At 44.2% G+C, this 20,033-nt stretch overlaps 1 protein-coding gene across 1 annotated transcript in view; it reads left to right on the top strand.

Annotated features, from left to right (window-relative positions):
• The first annotated feature begins 10,603 nt into the window (after window positions 1–10,603).
• The window catches only part of LOC118387982 (high affinity cAMP-specific and IBMX-insensitive 3',5'-cyclic phosphodiesterase 8B-like), a 129,011-nt gene continuing 119,581 nt past the window's right edge, over window positions 10,604–20,033 (top strand). The window contains exon 1 of the mRNA XM_052525578.1: window positions 10,604–11,477. Coding sequence (XP_052381538.1) covers window positions 11,196–11,477 — 282 coding nt within the window. The 5' untranslated portion in view covers window positions 10,604–11,195. The remainder of the gene's footprint in view (window positions 11,478–20,033) is intronic.

Genomic DNA, 20,033 nt, shown 5'->3' with positions numbered 1-20,033 from the left:
AAACTTAACCAGCATTGCTACCACACCATTCTGCAGTGATACGCCATCCCATGTGGTTTGCGCTTAGTGGGACTATAATTTCTTTTTCAACAAGACAATGACCCAAAACACCTCCAAGAAGGGGAAGTGATGGAGTGCTGCATTAGATGACCTGGCCTCCACAATCCCCCGACTTCAACCAAATTGAGATGGTTTGGGATGAGTCATACCGCAGAGTGAAGGAAAAGCAGCCAACAAGTGCTCAGAATGTGTGGAAACTCCTTCAAGACTGTTGGAAAGCATTCCAGGTGAAGCTGGTTGAGAGAATTCCAAGAGTGTGCAAAGCTGTCATCAAGGCAAAGGGTGGCTATTTGAAGAATCTCAAATAAAAAATATATTTGAATTTGTTTAAAACTGTTTTGTTTATTCATAGTTTTGATGTCTTCACCATTGTTCTACAATGTAGAAAATTGTAAAAATAAAATTAAAATAAAAACCCTTGAATGAGTAGGTGTTCTAAAACTTTTGACTGGTAGTGTATATATAATCTAATGAAGTTAGATCTAGAACCTTTTTTTTCTACATAAACCAGTATGGGAGTCTAAAGAGAAATAGTCAACTTTGTTAGAAATAAATTGTAATCACTTTTTAATAAAATAGTAACATTTAAAGTGAGTATGTTTGTGGCAAAATGCCCCAGGTCAATCAATGCAAGTCATTGGTTCAAATAATCTATATGTAACTTCTTTGAATTACACAATTTTGAGATACTTTAGGATGATTTGGACAGGAAAGGCAAAAATAAAAATATATTAATCGTGAGATGTGCAATGTCATTCTATTCCAATGTTTGATTTATTTAAAATAAGATACTAAGACTTTACTCAAATTACTCAAAAATGCCACAATAAAACATATATAATGGATTTTGACACACTAATCTTCGGGGGGCATTTTTCCCCCTTTTTAAAGTTTTTGTTTTTATTGAATAACAAAAAAACAAAATATTCTGCCCTCTTATTTCCCTTCAAAATGTGTTTGTATAAGGATAGCCAGATGCACATATCTAAATCTTACCAAATGTAGCTTATTTCTGTCAGAAAATAGACATTTCTCTTAAGGGGGTTGTTTTCCCACCAAGTTATCCTATGGTTGTATCATAATAAGGACATATTTAATGGTCTTTATGGGTGGATGTAACCCCACACTTTATAATCTGGATATAATCAGATCATATGACACTATTTGCTTGTAATCAGATTAAGGGAATCATGCAGTGTACAGTGTTTCCCCACTGTGCCAAGAATTGGATTGTTTTGTCCTTGGTATTGTTTGATTTACAGTAGGTCTAAGCTAGTTGCCAGACAATAGGCACTTCTTGGCTCAAAAACAGCAGAGATGTTTCCTTTCTCTTTCCCTCTTTGAAAGACTCTCAAGTCCCTGCACACAAATCAAGTGTGCAAGATGTCGCCAGAGGGGATGGCTGCCGTCTTATCGGCTCTTAACCAACCATGCTATTTTGTTTGTTTTTTCGCCTTGTTCGTAACTTGTTTTGTACATAATGTTGCTGCTACCGTCTCTCATGACCGAAAGAGCTTCTGGACATCAGAACTGAGATTACTCACCTCTGATTAGACAAATAATTTTTCTTCCATGAGTCAGACGGGAAGGAGATACTAAAGACACCTGACCACTCCCAGATCCTTGGCATTCACTGTAGAAGGAAACAGAGATTTTGCGGTAAAATATCAGGGTACCATGTGAGGATCAGGCGACGTCTAATCTGCCTTTGCCTTCTGTCCTGCTAGCTAACGTTTAATCGCTGGAAAACAAATGGGATGAACTAAAAGCACGTATATCCTACCAACTGGACATTAAAAACTGTAATATCTTGTGTTTCACCGATTCGTGGCTGAACGATGACATTAAGAACAAGTGTGTCCAAACTTTTGACTAGTATTGTATATACAGTATATACACACATATATATATATATATACACTACAGTTCAAAAGTTTGTGGTCACTTATAAAAAGCAAGCACATATCTTGCTTATTAACATAACATCAAATGTATCAGAAATACAGTGTAGACAATGTTAATACAGTCTCAATGTCAACAGTCAAGAGGCAACTCCGGGATGCTGGCCTTCTAGTCAGAGTTGCACAGAAAAAGCCATATGTTAGACTGACCAATAAAAAGAAAAGATTAAGATGGCCAAAAGAACACAGACACTGGACAGAGGAACTCTGCCTAGAAGGCCAGCATCCCGGAGTCGCCTCTTCACTGTTGACGTTGAGACCAATGTTTTGCGGGTTCTATTTAATGAAGCTTCCAGTTGAGGACTTGTGAGGCGTCTGTTTCTCAAACTAGACATTCTAATGTACTTGTCCTCTTGCTCAGTTGTTGACCGGGGTCTCCCACTCCTCTTTCTATTCTGGTTAGAGCCAGTTTGCACTGTTCTGTGAATGGAGTAGTACACATGTTTGTACGAGATCTTCCGTTTCTTGGCAATTTCTTGCATGGAATAGCCTTCATTTCTCAGAACAAGAATAGACTGACGAGTTTCAGAAGAAAGGTCTTTGTTTCTGGCCATTTTGAGCCTGCAATCGAGCCCACAAGTGCTGATGCTCCAGATACTCAACTATTCTAAAGGCGGCCAATTGTATTTCTTCTCTAATCAGAACAACCGTTTTTAGCTGTGCTAACATAATTGCAAAAGGTTTTCTAATGATCAATTAGCCTTTTAAAATGATTAACTTGGATTAGCTAACGTTAACGTTATGTATTTATAGCCAATGTAATGGATGTGAAACGGCTAGCTTAGTTAGCGGTGCGCGCTAAATAGCGTTTCAATCGGTTACGTCACTTGCTCTGAGACCTTGAAGTAGTAGTTCCCCTTGCTCTGCAAGGGCCGCGGCTTTTGTGGAGCGATGGGTAACGATGCTTCGTGGGTGACTGTTGTCGATGTGTGCAGAAGGTCCCTGGTTCGCGCCCGGGTATGGGCGAGGGGACGGTTTAAAGTTATTCTGTTACACTAATTTGTTTATTTTAAGAGAAAATGTGAATGTGATCAAATTTGGTGTATATTCAAACTTCGGTTGGCTAGGCTACCTAGGACTTTTTGATTCAAAATAATTGACTGGAATTCATCAAATCAACAAATAGTGATGGCATGGGCTAGACCAGCGCTCTCCGACCCTGTTCCTGGAGAGCTACTGTCCTGTAGGTTTTCACTCCCACCCTTTTCCTGGAGAGCTACCCTCCTGTAGGTTTTCATTCCAATCCTGTTCCTGGAGAGCTACCCTCCTGTAGGTTTTCATTCCAACCCTGTTCCTGGAGAGCTACTGTCCTGTAGGTTTTCATTCCAACCCTGTTCCTGGAGAGCTACTGTCCTGTAGGTTTTCATTCCAACCCTGTTCCTGGAGAGCTACTGTCCTGTAGGTTTTCCTTCCAACCCTGTTCCTGGAGAGCTACCCTCCTGTAGGTTTTCATTCCAACCCTGTTCCTGGAGAGCTACTGTCCTGTAGTTTTCATTCCAACCCTGTTCCTGGAGAGCTACTGTCCTGTAGGTGTTCCTTCCAACCCTGTTCCTGGAGAGCTACCCTCCTGTAGGTTTTCATTCCAACCATGTTCCTGGAGAGCTACCCTCCTGTAGGTTTTCATTCCAACCCTGTTCCTGGAGAGCTACCCTCCTGTAGGTTTTCATTCCAACCCTGTTCCTGGAGAGCTACCCTCCTGTAGGTTTTCCTTCCAACCATGTTCCTGGAGAGCTACTGTCCTGTAGTTTTCATTCCAACCCTGTTCCTGGAGAGCTACTGTCCTGTAGGTTTTCACTCCAACCCTGTTCCTGGAGAGCTACCCTCCTGTAGGTTTTCATTCCAACCCTGTTCCTGGAGAGCTACCCTCCTGTAGGTTTTCATTCCAACCCTGTTCCTGGAGAGCTACCCTCCTGTAGGTTTTCATTCCAACCCTGTTCCTGGAGAGCTACCCTCCTGTAGGTTTTCATTCCAACCCTAATCTAGTGCAGTTGATTCTAATAATTAGCTGGTTGATCAGGTTAGTTACAACTGGGGTTGGAGCAAAAACCTCCAGGAGGGTAGCTCACCAGGAACAGCGTTGGAGAACCCTGGGCTAGACTGTGTTAACGTGCCTGTAACGTTTTAATTATATATGTTCTGTATACAGCCTACACAGGGCTGGAATTTAAGGATTTTGGTCACTGGCCGTTTCCAATACTGGGCCTTATGATGCAACCCTGCATAAAGCAAGCTCAGCCCTGTTCGTTATATTGTTGTCTATTGTCTTGTCAGTGTAACATAAGCCCCCCGTTAGTCTAGTTTTATATGAACAAATACAAGGTTGCTGCAGTTTGACAGGGTTTTCATCCTCTCTATAGGGCCAGGAATTTTTCCAGGAGTTGAAAACTATGTTACCGGAGTTGAAAAACCCTGTTCTCATCATAACACATATTAAACCCTTTTGCAACTGATTAATCAAGATGTCATACCCTACACAGAGATTGACTTTAAAGTCTGAAAGGCACTTACCCATCGGCCAAGTCAGCAGTATTTTTGGGTTGGCCGAAGATTATGGTCACTTGCCCGAAAATTGGAAAATGTTTGTTTACATGCAGAAATGCCATAACTTTTCGGTCGCATAATTAAACAGGGAGGAAGCAGACAAACAGTTTTACTGGTCTGCTACATTGGACACATAACTTTTGCAGAGTGGGATATTCCTATTCATTTCAGCAAAACCTGGCCGCTACCTTGTTGTTACCTACATACGGGGGAAGTTAAAGTAGCTAGGCGACGGAGCAATAGGATAAGGTGTACTGCACTCTGTTCGCCCTGACCAAAAGTTACACTTCCAGTGTAGCAATTATTTTGCGACGCACCTACTGGGATTCTTTGCTGTTTGGTTGTTTTCAGTTTGAAAAAATCTCCTGCTTAATGGGACAACCACAGAGCAGGCTCAACATGCCAGGTTGCCTTAAATGCCTTAAATCTTTTACTTAAACAATGGGGATGAACCAGAAAGATTAGTTTTAGGCTTCACCTACTAGAATGTCTTTCAAACACTTCATTTTAACAATGTAACACTAAAACTAGTGGCAACTGAGCTGCCAACAACATTAAGGAGACAAAATCTTAACTTTGCTTGAGTTTTGAACACATGGGTGTAAGGGGTTATGAGACAGATTTAAGGTGTACTGAAACATTCATCCTAAGGTGTTCTGAAACATTCATCCTAAGGTGTTCTGAAACATTCATCCTAAGGTGTTCTGAAACAGGACATCCTAAGGTGTTCTGAAACATTCATCCTAAGGTGTTCTGAAACATTCATCCTAAGGTGTTCTGAAACATTCATCCTAAGGTGTTCTGAAACATTCATCCTAAGGTGTTCTGAAACATTCATCCTAAGGTGTTCTGAAACATTCATCCTAAGGTGTTCTGAAACAGGGCATCCTAAGGTGTTCTGAAACATTCATCCTAAGGTGTTCTGAAACAGGACATCCTAAGGTGTTCTGAAACATTCATCCTAAGGTGTTCTGAAACATTCATCCTAAGGTGTTCTGAAACATTCATCCTAAGGTGTTCTGAAACAGGACATCCTAAGGTGTTCTGAAACATTCATCCTAAGGTGTTCTGAAACATTCATCCTAAGGTGTTCTGAAACATTCATCCTAAGGTGTTCTGAAACATTCATCCTAAGGTGTTCTGAAACAGGGCATCCTAAGGTGTTCTGAAACAGGGCATCCTAAGGTGTTCTGAAACAGGGCATCCTAAGGTGTTCTGAAACAGGGCATCCTAAGGTGTTCTGAAACAGGGCATCCTAAGGTGTTCTGAAACAGGACATCCTAAGGTGTTCTGAAACATTCATCCTAAGGTGTTCTGAAACATTCATCCTAAGGTGTTCTGAAACAGGGCATCCTAAGGTGTTCTGAAACAGGACATCCTAAGGTGTTCTGAAACAGGACATCCTAAGGTGTTCTGAAACAGGACATCCTAAGGTGTTCTGAAACAGGGCATCCTAAGGTGTTCTGAAACATTCATCCTAAGGTGTTCTGAAACATTTATCCTAAGGTGTTCTGAAACAGGACATCCTAAGGTGTTCTGAAACAGGACATCCTAAGGTGTTCTGAAACAGGACATCCTAAGGTGTTCTGAAACAGGGCATCCTAAGGTGTTCTGAAACATTCATCCTAAGGTGTTCTGAAACATTCATCCTAAGGTGTTCTGAAACAGGACATCCTAAGGTGTTCTGAAACAGGACATCCTAAGGTGTTCTGAAACAGGACATCCTAAGGTGTTCTGAAACAGGGCATCCTAAGGTGTTCTGAAACATTCATCCTAAGGTGTTCTGAAACATTCATCCTAAGGTGTTCTGAAACAGGGCATCCTAAGGTGTTCTGAAACAGGGCATCCTAAGGTGTTCTGAAACAGGGCATCCTAAGGTGTTCTGAAACAGGGCATCCTAAGGTGTTCTGAAACAGGGCATCCTAAGGTGTTCTGAAACAGGACATCCTAAGGTGTTCTGAAACATTCATCCTAAGGTGTTCTGAAACATTCATCCTAAGGTGTTCTGAAACAGGACATCCTAAGGTGTTCTGAAACATTCATCCTAAGGTGTTCTGAAACAGGACATCCTAAGGTGTTCTGAAACAGGGCATCCTAAGGTGTTCTGAAACAGGGCATCCTAAGGTGTTCTGAAACAGGGCATCCTAAGGTGTTCTGAAACAGGACATCCTAAGGTGTTCTGAAACAGGACATCCTAAGGTGTTCTGAAACAGGGCATCCTAAGGTGTTCTGAAACAGGACATCCTAAGGTGTTCTGAAACAGGGCATCCTAAGGTGTTCTGAAACAGGACATCCTAAGGTGTTCTGAAACAGGGCATCCTAAGGTGTTCTGAAACAGGGCATCCTAAGGTGTTCTGAAACAGGACATCCTAAGGTGTTCTGAAACAGGACATCCTAAGGTGTTCTGAAACAGGACATTGTGTGTCGTAACACCACTTGATCAAGAGTCGTGCAACACCTTGCAGAAGACTGGGAGCCCGGAAAAGTTGAAAACACTATTATAGTGTTTCCAGTCCTGTTTCATGTAGTTTGATCCCTCCTCTTTTGGTGCTGTTTCCTCTCTCAAATGCTCCTAAACACTTTGGTGTTCACATCCTGTCTAGTGTAACATAACTCCACATCCTTCTCAGTCCATGTCTCAACTTCCACCACATCAGGTGGGGTTTCCGTGATCTGAAAGTACGTTATATATTAATATTAATAGACAAACACCACTAAGTCAATCTTGGATGAACTGTGGGTTGAAGATGTCCATCATCGCCTTGGAGGTGGCCTCGCCAGTCTCGTCCTTGATGGGTATCATAAAAAACAAAAATATTTTTTTAGAAAGCACCCTTTTTAATGGGTTACAGAAGGGAATGTAGAGTTAAGCCTGTATTCTTCATTTACTGACCTTCATGGGTATTGCCTCCACCCATTTGGTAATGTGATCAGTCGCCATCAGAAACCAGCTGTTGCTTTTCCTGGATTTCGTGAAGGGTCCGATGAGGTCCACCCCTAACATTCAAAGTGGTCCGATGAGGTCCACCCCAAACATTCAAAGTGATCCGATGATGTCCACCCCAAACATTTAAAGTGGTCCATGAGGTCCACCCCAAACATTCAAAGTGGTCCGATGAGGTCCACCCCAAACATTCAAAGTGGTCCGATGAGGTCCACCCCAAACATTCAAAGTGGTCCGATGAGGTCCACCCCAAACATTTAAAGTGTTCGAGAGACTTTATTCTTACCCGTATCTGTGTCATACAGTATACAGATTTTCATATTTGTAAGAATACTGACACACAATCTATAATATTGAACTCTGCTGTAGTCAAGTAAAGCAAACATTGCAAAATAACTTTCTCTGTTTCTCTCTCCATCTTTCACCATTTCTTCCTCTCCCCCCCTGTCTCTGTCTGTCTAGCGAAAACACCTAGTTAAGGGCATTTGGAAATCCTATTATTTCTTACACTTATCCATTTGATTGATCACGATTCATTTATAGCTAGATACCTCAATATGACAGACAACTACATCACTGGAGGCTGCTGAGGGGAGGACGGCTCATAATAATGGCTGGAATGGATTCGATGGAAAGGTATCAACCACATGGAAACCACGTGTTTGATTCCAGACATTATGAGCCATTTATGCTATAACCATTGGCATTTCAAAATCATTGGATTGTATGAGAGACAGTCTGCCAAAACATGAAATTAAATCAATGTGTCACGCCCTGACCATAGAGAGCCCTTGGATTCTCTATAGTGGTTTCAGTCAGGGTGTGACTAGGGGGGTGTTCTAGAATGTGTATTTCTATGTTGGTGGTTTTGTATGGTTCCCAATTAGAGACAGCTGGTAATTGTTGCCTCTAATTGGGGATCATATTTAGGAAGCCCTATCTCCCACCTGCTTTGTGGGATATTGTTTGTGTTAGTGTGTTTGGGCACTATGACTGCACGGTCTTTGTAAGGTTTGTTTCTAGTTTCACTTTGTATTAAAAAGATGTGGAACTCAATGCACGCTGCGCCTTGGTCTGCTTAGTTTGAAGCTCGTGACAGAATATCCCACCAAACCAGGACCAAGCAGCGTGCCCAAAAGGGAAAGGAGTTTTGGACATGGGAAGAAGTGATGGGTGGATGAAAAACCCTTCCTTGGCGGCAGACGGAAGGTAATAATGGAGGACAGTGATGACGTCAGGGTTCGCGGCCACAGAAAGCTCAAGGACAACCCCAAGATTTGTTTTGGGGGAGGTCACAAGGGGTGGCCGGTCGAGCCGAGGCAAGAGCCAGAGACCGCCAGGGAGGCAATGGAGAAGTTGAGAGATGAGAGATGTTGTGCAAGTGTGTTCTGCTCAACATTCGACCAGAGGATCCGGTTAGCAGTCCGGTACGTCATGTGCCTCCTCCCAGCACTCGCCCTGAAGTGCGTGTCACCAGTCCGGTGCCACCTGTACCGGCTCCAAGCACTAGGCATCCAGTGTGCATTCACAGTCCGGCGCTTCCGGCGACGGTTCACTGTCCGGCGCTTCCGGCGACGGTTCACTGTCCGGCGCTTCCGGCGACGGTTCACTGTCCGGCGCTTCCGGCGACGGTTCACTGTCCGGCGCTTCCGGCGACGGTTCACTGTCCGGCGCTTCCGGCGACGGTTCACAGTCCGGCGCTTCCGGCAGGGCATCCAGCCCCGCTCCAAGGCCGGAGCCTCCCTCCTGCCGGTGGCCAGTTCAGGCTCTGCGTCCAGTCCCGCTCCAAGGCCGGAGCCTCCCTCCTGCCGGTGGCCAGTTCAGGCCCTGCGTCCAGTCCCGCTCCAAGGCCGGAGCCTCCCTCCTGCCGGTGGCCAGTTCAGGCTCTGCGTCCAGTCCCGCTCCAAGGCCGGAGCCTCCCTCCTGCCGGTGGCCAGTTCAGGCCCTGCGTCCAGTCCCGCTCCAAGGCCGGAGCCTCCCTCCTGCCGGTGGCCAGTTCAGGCTCTGCGTCCAGTCCCGCTCCAGGGCCGGAGCCCTCCTCGGCGCCAGTGCCCAGTCCGGGCGCAGCGGCCAACCCAGCTCCATGGCCGAAGCCTTCCTCTGCGCCGGTGCCCAGTCCGGGCGTGGTGTCCAAACCAGCTCCATGGCCGGATAAGTGTCCAGGGGGCGGGGGGTACTGTCATGCCCTGACCACAGAGAGCCCCCCCCCACCAATATTCAAATTGAAAAAGTACTTTTAATTCAAATCAAATTGTATGTCACATGCGCCGAATACAACAGGTGTAGGTAGACCTTACCGTGAAATGCTAACTTACAAGCCGTTAACCAACAATGCAGTTCAAGAAATAAAGTTTAGAAAATATATACTAAATAAACTAAAGTATAAAATAATTAGTATTTCAGAGTATTACAGTCTGTGTATTTTAACACTTACATTGGGTTTATATTCAAACACCAGATCTCAGTGTATGTGTACTACTTAGCATGGCTATACTATTTTAACAGTGTCCAGTTTTGTTGTTTTCAGTCAAACTCACCTGGGGCAACTTTAGAGCAGGCTCAACTCACCGGACTGCTCAGTGCAATTGCCCCAGGCAATAGGGCAACCCTTAAGATCCCTGTTACAACTAGTTTCCAGAGTTTTACCAGGTTACCATTCGGATGCCACCTCTGAGATGTGTGTGATGTCTGAAGTGTGTGCGGACTATGCGCACACACACAAGCACAATCTCTTAAAACCATATCTCTATATGTTTCTGTCTCTCTCTCGCATACACACGCACACACCGTTTTTTAAACAAATGATTTGTCTATCGTTTCTTTTCTGTGTTTGTATAATTGCAGTGGCACGTGAAATACCAAATTGATGAATAGCCTCCTAGAGAGTCAGATAATAGATAATGTCTCTAGTTGACATATAGGCTCACTCTTCAAATTTGGAAATGATTTGGATCCATTCACACCGCCAGGAAATGCGAGGAGGAACCTGCTGACCAGTGGTGACCAACTGCGACGAGCCCTGGATTGGATGACAGCAGCCTACGATGATGTGTAGATGAGAGAGAGAGACCTCAGACAATAAAATGCGATGGCCAGATGAAGAGGAAATGAGCCAGTGTGATCCAGTGTGAACGCGGCGTTTTTTTAAATCCAATCAATATGATGATGAAAATGATAAGGAGAAGAATAGTGTCTTTGTTACGACACCAACATAAGGATAGCCTGATGGTTGCAAATGGTTACGTTCGCACAGCCTGAGCTATATAAACTAGAGAAGATTATATCATTAATCGACATTGCGAGCCATGAAATTACATAACGTCTAGGCCTGTATGCTGTACTACATAATAACGTCAATGATGATCATTTTTCACTAAAAGGACTGGATTTGAAAGCTGCAGCACTAGGGAATATCACAGCGGAAATTACATTCAACTCCAAATAACGGATGGAGGAGCGCATGCATGAATTAACGGAGCGGAGAAACTCAGCGGCGATATTAAAGAGATGAAACACCTTTCGTTCTCTCTTTATGTACTCAACCAGCCGGCGGGGGAGGTGAGAGACAACCAGGAGCAGCCGATGATCGGAGAGAACAGCGGCCACAGCGCAGCGGCAGGCATCCGGGACAGTGATAACTCAGAGAGAGCGCTGTTTACTGAGTTCTGGCTCCGGACCAGCGGTGAGGCATGGGCTGCGCTCCCAGCATCCACGTCTCCCAGAGCGGCGTGATCTACTGCCGAGACTCGGACGAGTCCAACTCTCCGCACCAGACCACCACTATATCCCAGGGCACCGCGGCCACCCTCCATGGGCTGTTCATCAAGACGGACGCTGCCGACACCATCCCCTCGGTAATCACTTACCAGACCAAGCAGTCCCGGAACAAATCTCACGGAGAGAGGAGAGAGAACAGCGGGGGACACATCTGCATCGAGGCCGAGACACAGACCATTCACACCAGTGGCAAGGTAGATAGGGGTTTGCTTTTTCACAATCACAAGGAATGAATCAAGATATTCAGAAGGCCATTACATTCTAGTGTCTTATCAAGTATCTGCTTTAAAAACCAATTATACACGAATCTCATTCTGTCTTGCATGGGGGATAGCTAGTCTCTGTCTTGCATGGGGGATAGCTAGTCTCTGTCTTGCATGGGGGATAGCTAGTCTCTGACTTGCATGGGGGATAGCTAGTCTCTGACTTGCATGGGGGATAGCTAGTCTCTGTCTTGCATGGGGGATAGCTAGTCTCTGACTTGCATGGGGGATAGCTCGTCTCTGTCTTGCATGGGGGATAGCTAGTCTCTGACTTGCATGGGGGATAGCTAGTCTCTGTCTTGCATGGGGGATAGCTAGGCTCTGTCTTGCATGGGGGATAGCTAGGCTCTGTCTTGCATGGGGGATAGCTAGTCTCTGATTTGCATGGGGGATAGCTAGTCTCTGATTTGCATGGGGGATAGCTAGTCTCTGTCTTGCATGGGGGATAGCTAGTCTCTGTCTTGCATGGGGGATAGCTAGTCTCTGTCTTGCATGGGGGATAGCTAGGCTCTGTCTTGCATGGGGGATAGCTAGTCTCTGACTTGCATGGGGGATAGCTAGTCTCTGTCTTGCATGGGGGATAGCTAGGCTCTGTCTTGCATGGGGGATAGCTAGGCTCTGTCTTGCATGGGGGATAGCTAGTCTCTGACTTGCATGGGGGATAGCTAGTCTCTGTCTTGCATGGGGGATAGCTAGGCTCTGTCTTGCATGGGGGATAGCTAGGCTCTGTCTTGCATGGGGGATAGCTAGTCTCTGTCTTGCATGGGGGATAGCTAGTCTCTGTCTTGCATGGGGGATAGCTAGTCTCTGTCTTGCATGGGGGATAGCTAGTCTCTGTCTTGCATGAATAATGTGATTGTTTTGTGTTCATGGAATTTATTATGATTGTTTGTGATCCATCAGCGTGTTGAGGTAGAAAAATATAAATAGCGTGCGTTGGTTTGGGGCATAGCGTGCGTTGGTTTGGGGCATAGCGTGCGTTGGTTTGGGGCATAGCGTGCGTTGGTTTGGGGCATAGCGTGCGTTGGTTTGGGGCATAGCGTGCGTTGGTTTGGGGCATAGCGTGCGTTGGTTTGGGGCATAGCGTGCGTTGGTTTGGGGCATAGCGTGCGTTGGTTTGGGGCATAGCGTGCGTTGGTTTGGGGCATAGCGTGAGTTGGTTTGGGGCATAGCGTGTGTTGGTTTGGGGCATAGCGTGCGTTGGTTTGGGGCATAGCGTGCGTTGGTTTGGGGCATAGCGTGCGTTGGTTTGGGGCATAGCGTGCGTTGGTTTGGGGCATAGCGTGCGTTGGTTTGGGGCATAGCGTGCGTTGGTTTGGGGCATAGCGTGCGTTGGTTTGGGGCATAGCGTGCGTTGGTTTGGGGCATAGCGTGCGTTGGTTTGGGGCATAGCGTGCGTTGGTTTGGGGCATAGCGTGAGTTGGTTTGGGGCATAGCGTGTGTTGGTTTGGGGCATAGCGTGCGTTGGTTTGGGGCATAGCGTGCGTTGGTTTGGGGCATAGCGTGCGTTGGTTTGGGGCATAGCGTGCGTTGGTTTGGGGCATAGCGTGCGTTGGTTTGGGGCATAGCCCAGACATATCCTAGGTAGCTGGAAGGATTAATCATACATTCATAGAAGATAGGGATGGAAGTTCTAGTGTCATGAACACAACTTTTTTTTTCAAGGGTTGGGGTTAGGGTGAGTGAGTGAGTGAGTGAGTGAGTGAGTGAGTGAGTGAGTGAGTGAGTGAGAGTAGCACCGTGGTGAAAGTGTAGTCCAAGATAATTAACTTTATAATTTAACTCATTGTTCAAAATAGTTTAGTGACACTTGAACCATCTGGGTCTCAGTCATGTATCATAAAGCACTTTGGGTTGCTGATAAGTACTATGTGACAAATGTACAAATGTATACGTGTACATACAGCGCTATACAAATAAACAGTGATTGACTAATTGATAAAAATATATATTTTTACCTTTTTATTTAACTAGGCAAGTCAGTTAAGAACAAATTCTTATTTTCAATGACTGCCTAGGAACAGTGGGTTAACTGCCTGTTAAGAGGCAGAACGACAGATTTGTACCTTGTCAGCTTGGGGATTTGAACTTGCAACCTTCCAGTTACAACTTATTTTTTGAAGGGTTGGGATTAGGGTGAATCAGAATGACCGATTCATTGACTGACTGACTAACAGACTGATATTGCTCATCTCTAATGTCATCAGTTTGAGACAGTGCTATGTAGGCCATATGACAGAGTGGTCACAAACCTCACACAGTAACATCCCACTATGGCCTAATAACTTAATGGCCTTTATATAACTGTATCATGAGTTGAGGAGAGATGAGGGAGAGTGATAGAGATGTAAAAATGTGGTCTATCTTCCTCTCTCTCTCTCTCTCTCACTCACTCACTCACTCACTCACTCACTCACTCACTCACTCACTCACTCACTCACTCACTCACTCACTCACTCACTCACTCACTCACTCACTCACTCACTCTCTCTCTTCCTCTCTGTCTCTCTGTCTCTCTCTCGCTCGCTCTCTCTTTCTTGATCTTTTTCTCTCTGTCTTCTTGGGACGAGAAGGTATCATTGATGCTATTGGTCACCAAAACCCGGCTGTGGTTCTGTGTCTTGTTGTGTTGCTACAGTGGTTGTTTACCCAGGCGGACAGGGCAGAGCAGGGTTGTGATGTGAATAGTGTGAACAGTCACGTGTGAGAGGGCTGATCATGTTGCCCTGTACTCTGTATATTCTCTCCTCCAGGGCTTCTCACACAGCCTGTGTCGTCAGGCCATCTGGCAGAGTCTTGTTTGTTACAGGCCAGCACTAACAAACCTAATTCAAATAATCGAGGTCACAACGGGAAACGCTGATTAGTTGATTTTTTTTAACAGGTGCTGTAGCTTGTGTGTACACGGTGTGTAACACATTTTTGTTTACTTTTCTTAATATCTGCATAAGTAATGACTCTTGGTCTTTTGGGTCATGACCTCTGTCACAAGTACAACATATCACTAACACAAAGGAACTCAGCTAGATCCCCATCACTTTCCCAACCCTCTCGTTACCTTTTTCATGAATTATGTTTTTTTTCATAAATGACTTGTCTTTTTTGTTGTTGCTTTAAAGATTCTTTATGTAATGAATAGCGCTATATAAGTTGAATAAATAATTATGTAGTATTATTAATTCAAGAGGCTTTGCAATCAGAACATGTTCCACCAAATAAGAAACTGTTATAGAGAGGCCAAATCAACATTGTAATCATTCTAGTATGGACATAGTTGTCATTGTCCACAGGTCAGACTCAGAGACGTGTCATGTGCATCTGCACTTGGAGAGAGACAGTTCCATCCTCGCTTAGTTTCCACAAAGCTGTTAGATGGAATACCATTACTAGTCATTAGCTGTACTGGAAGCTGGGTGTTTTTTCTCAAGGGAGAAAGCAGAGAGCACCAATGACATGGCATTGATCGGTGCATTTAACCCATTTATACCTAGACTCGTGTCATGACTCAATGTAGAAGAAGACAAAGAGATTCTTCTGCACACACGCACACATATATGTACACATGTGCACGCATGTTCACACACACACACACACACACACACACACACACACACACACACACACACACACACACACACACACACACACACACACACACACACACACACACACACACACACACACACACACACACACACACACACACACACACCCAGACCCTGGTCACCCCAGTCACAGGGTCCCGTGAACAAAAACTAGAACTTCTGAAAAGCTAATGTTATGGGGGGCCCTTCTGGACAAAGTCTACCAACTATATGAAGGCCATTAAATTAGGCCTATTATGAAATAGATGTCCTTTAAGGGGGGTTCAAATAAATTAAGTTCAAAGACCTATACAGAAAAGCAAATCATATTTTTATTTATTGGGGTCATATATGTCATAGAGCAGAGAGTTAGTTGTTTTTTGTGCACTGGATCTCAGTGCGTTGGCTCCTTCTAACCATCTGGGGAGAGGTTGAGAGGTGGAAAGAAGTGTGCTTGTTGGTATTACGCTTTGGGTGAAAGATAAACACACACTAATATTCATCAATAGGACTGCTATGGTGATAAGGGTGTGTGTCCGTGCATATATTTTGTTTGTGTGTGTGTGTGATTTGGTTTTACTATCCTTGTGGGAACCAGAAGTCCTCACAAAGATATTAAAACAAGTAACATTTGGACAAGTGGGGACATTTTGCCGCTCCCCACAAAGAAAAAGGCTATTTTAGGCTTAGGGGTTAGGTTTAAGGTTAGGGTATAAATTAAGGTTAGGGTTAGAATGAGGGTTATGGTTAGGAGTTAAGGTTTGCGGTTAATGTTAAGGTTAGGAGTTAGGTTTAGGGTTTGGGGTTAAGGTTAGGATTAGGGTTAGGAGTTAGGAGTTAGGTTTGGGGTTAGGGTTAGGAGTTAGGGTTAGGTTTTGGGTTAAGGGTTAGGGGTTAGGGTTATGGTTATGGTTAAGGGTTAGGTTTGGGGTTAAGGGTTAGGTTTGGGGTTAAGGGTTATGGTTTGGGGTTAAGGTTAAGGGTTAGGGTTTAGGGTTAGGTTTGAGGTTAAGGGTTAGGGGTTTGGGGTTAAGGGTTAAGAGTTAGGGTTTGGGGTTAAGGTTAAGAGTTAGGGTTTGGGGTTATGGTTATGGTTAAGGGTTGGGGTTTGGGGTTATGGTTATGGTTAAGGGTTGGGGTTAAGGGTTAGGTTATGGTTATGGTTTAGGGTTTGGGGTTAAGGGTTAGGGTTTGGGGTTAAGGTTATGGTTAAGGGTTTGGGGTTAAAGGTTATGGTTAAGGTTTGGGGTTATGGTTATGGTTAAGGGTTAGGGTTTGGGGTTAAGGTTATGGTTAATTAAGGGTTTGGGGTTAAGGTTATGGTTAAGGGTTAGGTTATGGGTTAGGGTTTGGGGTTAAGGTTATGGTTAAGGGTTAGGGTTTGGGGTTAAGGTTAAGGGTTAGGGTTTGGGGTTATGGTTATGTTTAAGGGTTAGGGTTTGGGGTTAAAGGTTATGGTTAAGGGTTTGGGGTTATGGTTAAGGGTTGGGGTTAAGGTTATGGTTAATTAAGGGTTAGGGTTTGGGGTTAAGGTTATGGTTAAGGGTTAGGTTATGGTTAAGGGTTAGGTTATGGTTAAGGGTTAGGGTTTGGGTTAGGGTTTGGGGTTAAGGTTAAGGTTAAGGGTTAGGGTTTGGGGTTAAGGTTAAGGGTTAGGGTTTGGGGTTATGGTTATGTTTAAGGGTTAGGGTTTGGGGTTAAGGGTTAGGTTATGGTTAAGGGTTAGGTTATGGTTATGGTTATGGTTAAGGGTTAGGGTTTGGGGTTAAAGGTTATGGTTAAGGGTTTGGGGTTATGGTTAAGGGTTAGGGTTAGGGTTTGGGGTTATGGTTAAGGGTTAGGGTTTGGGGTTAAGGTTATGGTTAAGGGTTAGGGTTTGGGGTTATGGTTAAGGGTTAGGGTTTGGGGTTATGGTTAAGGGTTAGGGTTAGGGTTTGGGGTTATGGTTAAGGGTTAGGGTTTGGGGTTATGGTTAAGGGTTAGGGTTTGGGCTTACGGTTATGGTTAAGGGTTAGGTTATGGTTAAGGGTTAGGTTATGGTTAAGGGTTAGGGTTTGGGGTTAAGGTTAAGGGTTTGGGGTTATGGTTTAGGGTTTGGGGTTAAGGTTATGGTTAAGGGTTAGGGTTTGGGGTTAAGGGTTTGGGGTTAAGGTTATGGTTTAGGGTTTGGGGTTAAGGTTATGGTTAATTAAGGGTTAGGGTTTGGGGTTAGGGTTTAGGGTTTGGGGTTAAGGTTAAGGGTTAGGGTTTGGGGTTATGGTTATGTTTAAGGGTTAGGGTTTGGGGTTAAGGGTTAGGTTATGGTTAAGGGTTAGGTTATGGTTATGGTTATGGTTAAGGGTTAGGGTTTGGGGTTATGGTTATGTTTAAGGGTTAGGGTTTGGGGTTAAGGGTTAGGGTTAAGGGTCAGGGTTTGGGGTTAAAGGTTATGGTTAAGGGTTTGGGGTTATGGTTAAGGGTTGGGGTTAAGGTTATGGTTAATTAAGGGTTAGGGTTTGGGGTTAAGGTTATGGTTAAGGGTTAGGTTATGGTTAAGGGTTAGGTTATGGTTAAGGGTTAGGGTTTGGGTTAGGGTTTGGGGTTAAGGTTAAGGTTAAGGGTTAGGGTTTGGGGTTAAGGTTAAGGGTTAGGGTTTGGGGTTATGGTTATGTTTTAGGGTTTGGGGTTAAGGGTTAGGTTATGGTTAAGGGTTAGGTTATGGTTATGGTTATGGTTAAGGGTTAGGGTTTGGGGTTAAAGGTTATGGTTAAGGGTTTGGGGTTATGGTTAAGGGTTAGGTTATGGTTAAGGGTTAGGTTATGGTTAAGGGTTAGGGTTTGGGGTTAAGGTTATGGTTAAGGGTTAGGGTTTGGGGTTATGGTTAAGGGTTAGGGTTTGGGGTTATGGTTAAGGGTTAGGGTTAGGGTTTGGGGTTATGGTTAAGGGTTAGGGTTTGGGCTTACGGTTATGGTTAAGGGTTAGGTTATGGTTAAGGGTTAGGTTATGGTTAAGGGTTAGGGTTTGGGGTTAAGGGTTTGGGGTTATGGTTTAGGGTTTGGGGTTAAGGTTATGGTTAAGGGTTTGGGGTTAAGGGTTTGGGGTTAAGGTTATGGTTTAGGGTTTGGGGTTATGGTTATGGTTAGGTTATGGTTAAGGGTTAGGTTATGGTTAAGGGTTAGGTTATGGTTAAGGGTTAGGTTATGGTTAAGGGTTAGGTTATGGTTAAGGGTTAGGTTATGGTTAGGGTTTGGGGTTATGGTTAAGGGTTAGGGTTTGGGGTTATGGTTAAGGGTTAGGGTTTGGGGTTAAGGTTATGGTTAAGGGTTAGGTTATGGTTAAGGGTTAGGGTTTGGGGTTAAGGTTAAGGGTTTGGGGTTAAGGGTTAGGGTTTGGGGTTAAGGGTTAGGTTATGGTTAAGGGTTAGGGTTTGGGGTTAAGGGTTTGGGGTTAAGGTTATGGTTAAGGGTTAGGGTTTGGGGTTAAAGGTTATGGTTAAGGGTTTGGGGTTAAGGTTATGGTTAAGGGTTAGGGTTTGGGGTTAAGCTTATGGTTAAGGGTTAGGGTTTGGGGTTAAGGTTAAGGTTATGGTTAAGGGTTAGGTTATGGTTAAGGGTTAGGTTATGGTTAAGGGTTAGGTTATGGTTAAGGGTTAGGTTATGGTTAAGGGTTTGGGGTTAAGGTTATGGTTAAGGGTTAGGGTTTGGGGTTAAGGTTATGGTTAAGGGTTTGGGGTTAAGGTTATGGTTAAGGGTTAGGGTTTGGAGTTATGGTTAAGGGTTAGGGTTTGGGGTTAAAGGTTATGGTTAAGGGTTAGGTTATGGTTAAGGGTTAGGTTATGGTTAAGGGTTAGGTTATGGTTAAGGGTTAGGTTATGGTTAAGGGTTAGGGTTTGGGGTTAAGGTTAAGGGTTTGGGGTTAAGGGTTTGGGGTTAAGGTTATGGTTAAGGGTTAAGGTTAGGGTTAGGGGTTAAGGTTATGGTTAAGGGTTAGGGTTTGGGGTTTGGGGTTATGGTTAAGGGTTAGGTTATGGTTAAGGGTCAGGTTATGGTTAAGGGTTAGGTTATGGTTAAGGGTTAGGGTTTGGGGTTAAGGGTTAGGGTTTGGGGTTAAGGTTATGGTTAAGGGTTTGGGGTTAAGGTTATGGTTAAGGGTTAGGGTTTGGGGTTATGGTTAAGGGTTAGGTTATGGTTAAGGGTTAGGGTTTGGGATTAAGGTTAAGGGTTAGGGTAAATAGGATTTTGAATGGGAATACATTTAAATCGCCACAAGTATAGTAAAACAAACGTGTGCATGTGTTTGTGTGTGCGTGTTAAAATGCCCTCAACCAGCAGTAGCAGCAGTCAGATGATTCTGAGTGTATGAGTATAACTGGTTGTACTTTATGGGACAAGACTGTGGAAAATGACTCTGCTGTGTTTAGGGAATTTAACCCTCATTGTATTCCCAATTCCTGGTTCCTCTGTTACTTCACTTCTGTGAATTACTGGGACAATTTATAAACGTTCTTGGTCCCTAATGCTTAATTCATACTGTGGTCTCATTAGGACTTACTACATGTTGATAAGTGTCTTGTTTCATGCAGACCATGGAGAGTGTTATCTAAGTGTGTCAAGGCCGTAATTCCCCGTGTTAGATCACACTGCATGGTAAGAAGACATTGGATAATGTTACTTCCATTATGGCTCACAGTCAGTAAGTCCCTCAAAGTCTGTTCATCATGATGAAGAACATGAACTGATAATGAGAGACTTTTAATCGTATTAGAATAAAATAGAGATATTCAGTGCTTCATTTCAACATGTGGTGAGAAAAACTGAAATTTTACGAACCAGTCGTTAACATTGTTACAGAAGCGTATTCTCTGCTTTACAGAAGTCTAAGATATTGGTCATATATTTCTATGGAAATGGAAGGTATGGTTGGT

Source organism: Oncorhynchus keta, chromosome 9 (genome assembly GCF_023373465.1).
Source record: "Oncorhynchus keta strain PuntledgeMale-10-30-2019 chromosome 9, Oket_V2, whole genome shotgun sequence".
Lineage (NCBI taxonomy): Eukaryota > Metazoa > Chordata > Actinopteri > Salmoniformes > Salmonidae > Oncorhynchus > Oncorhynchus keta.
Note: the sequence above shows the minus strand (reverse complement) of the source record. Positions and strands in the feature narration are given on the sequence as shown.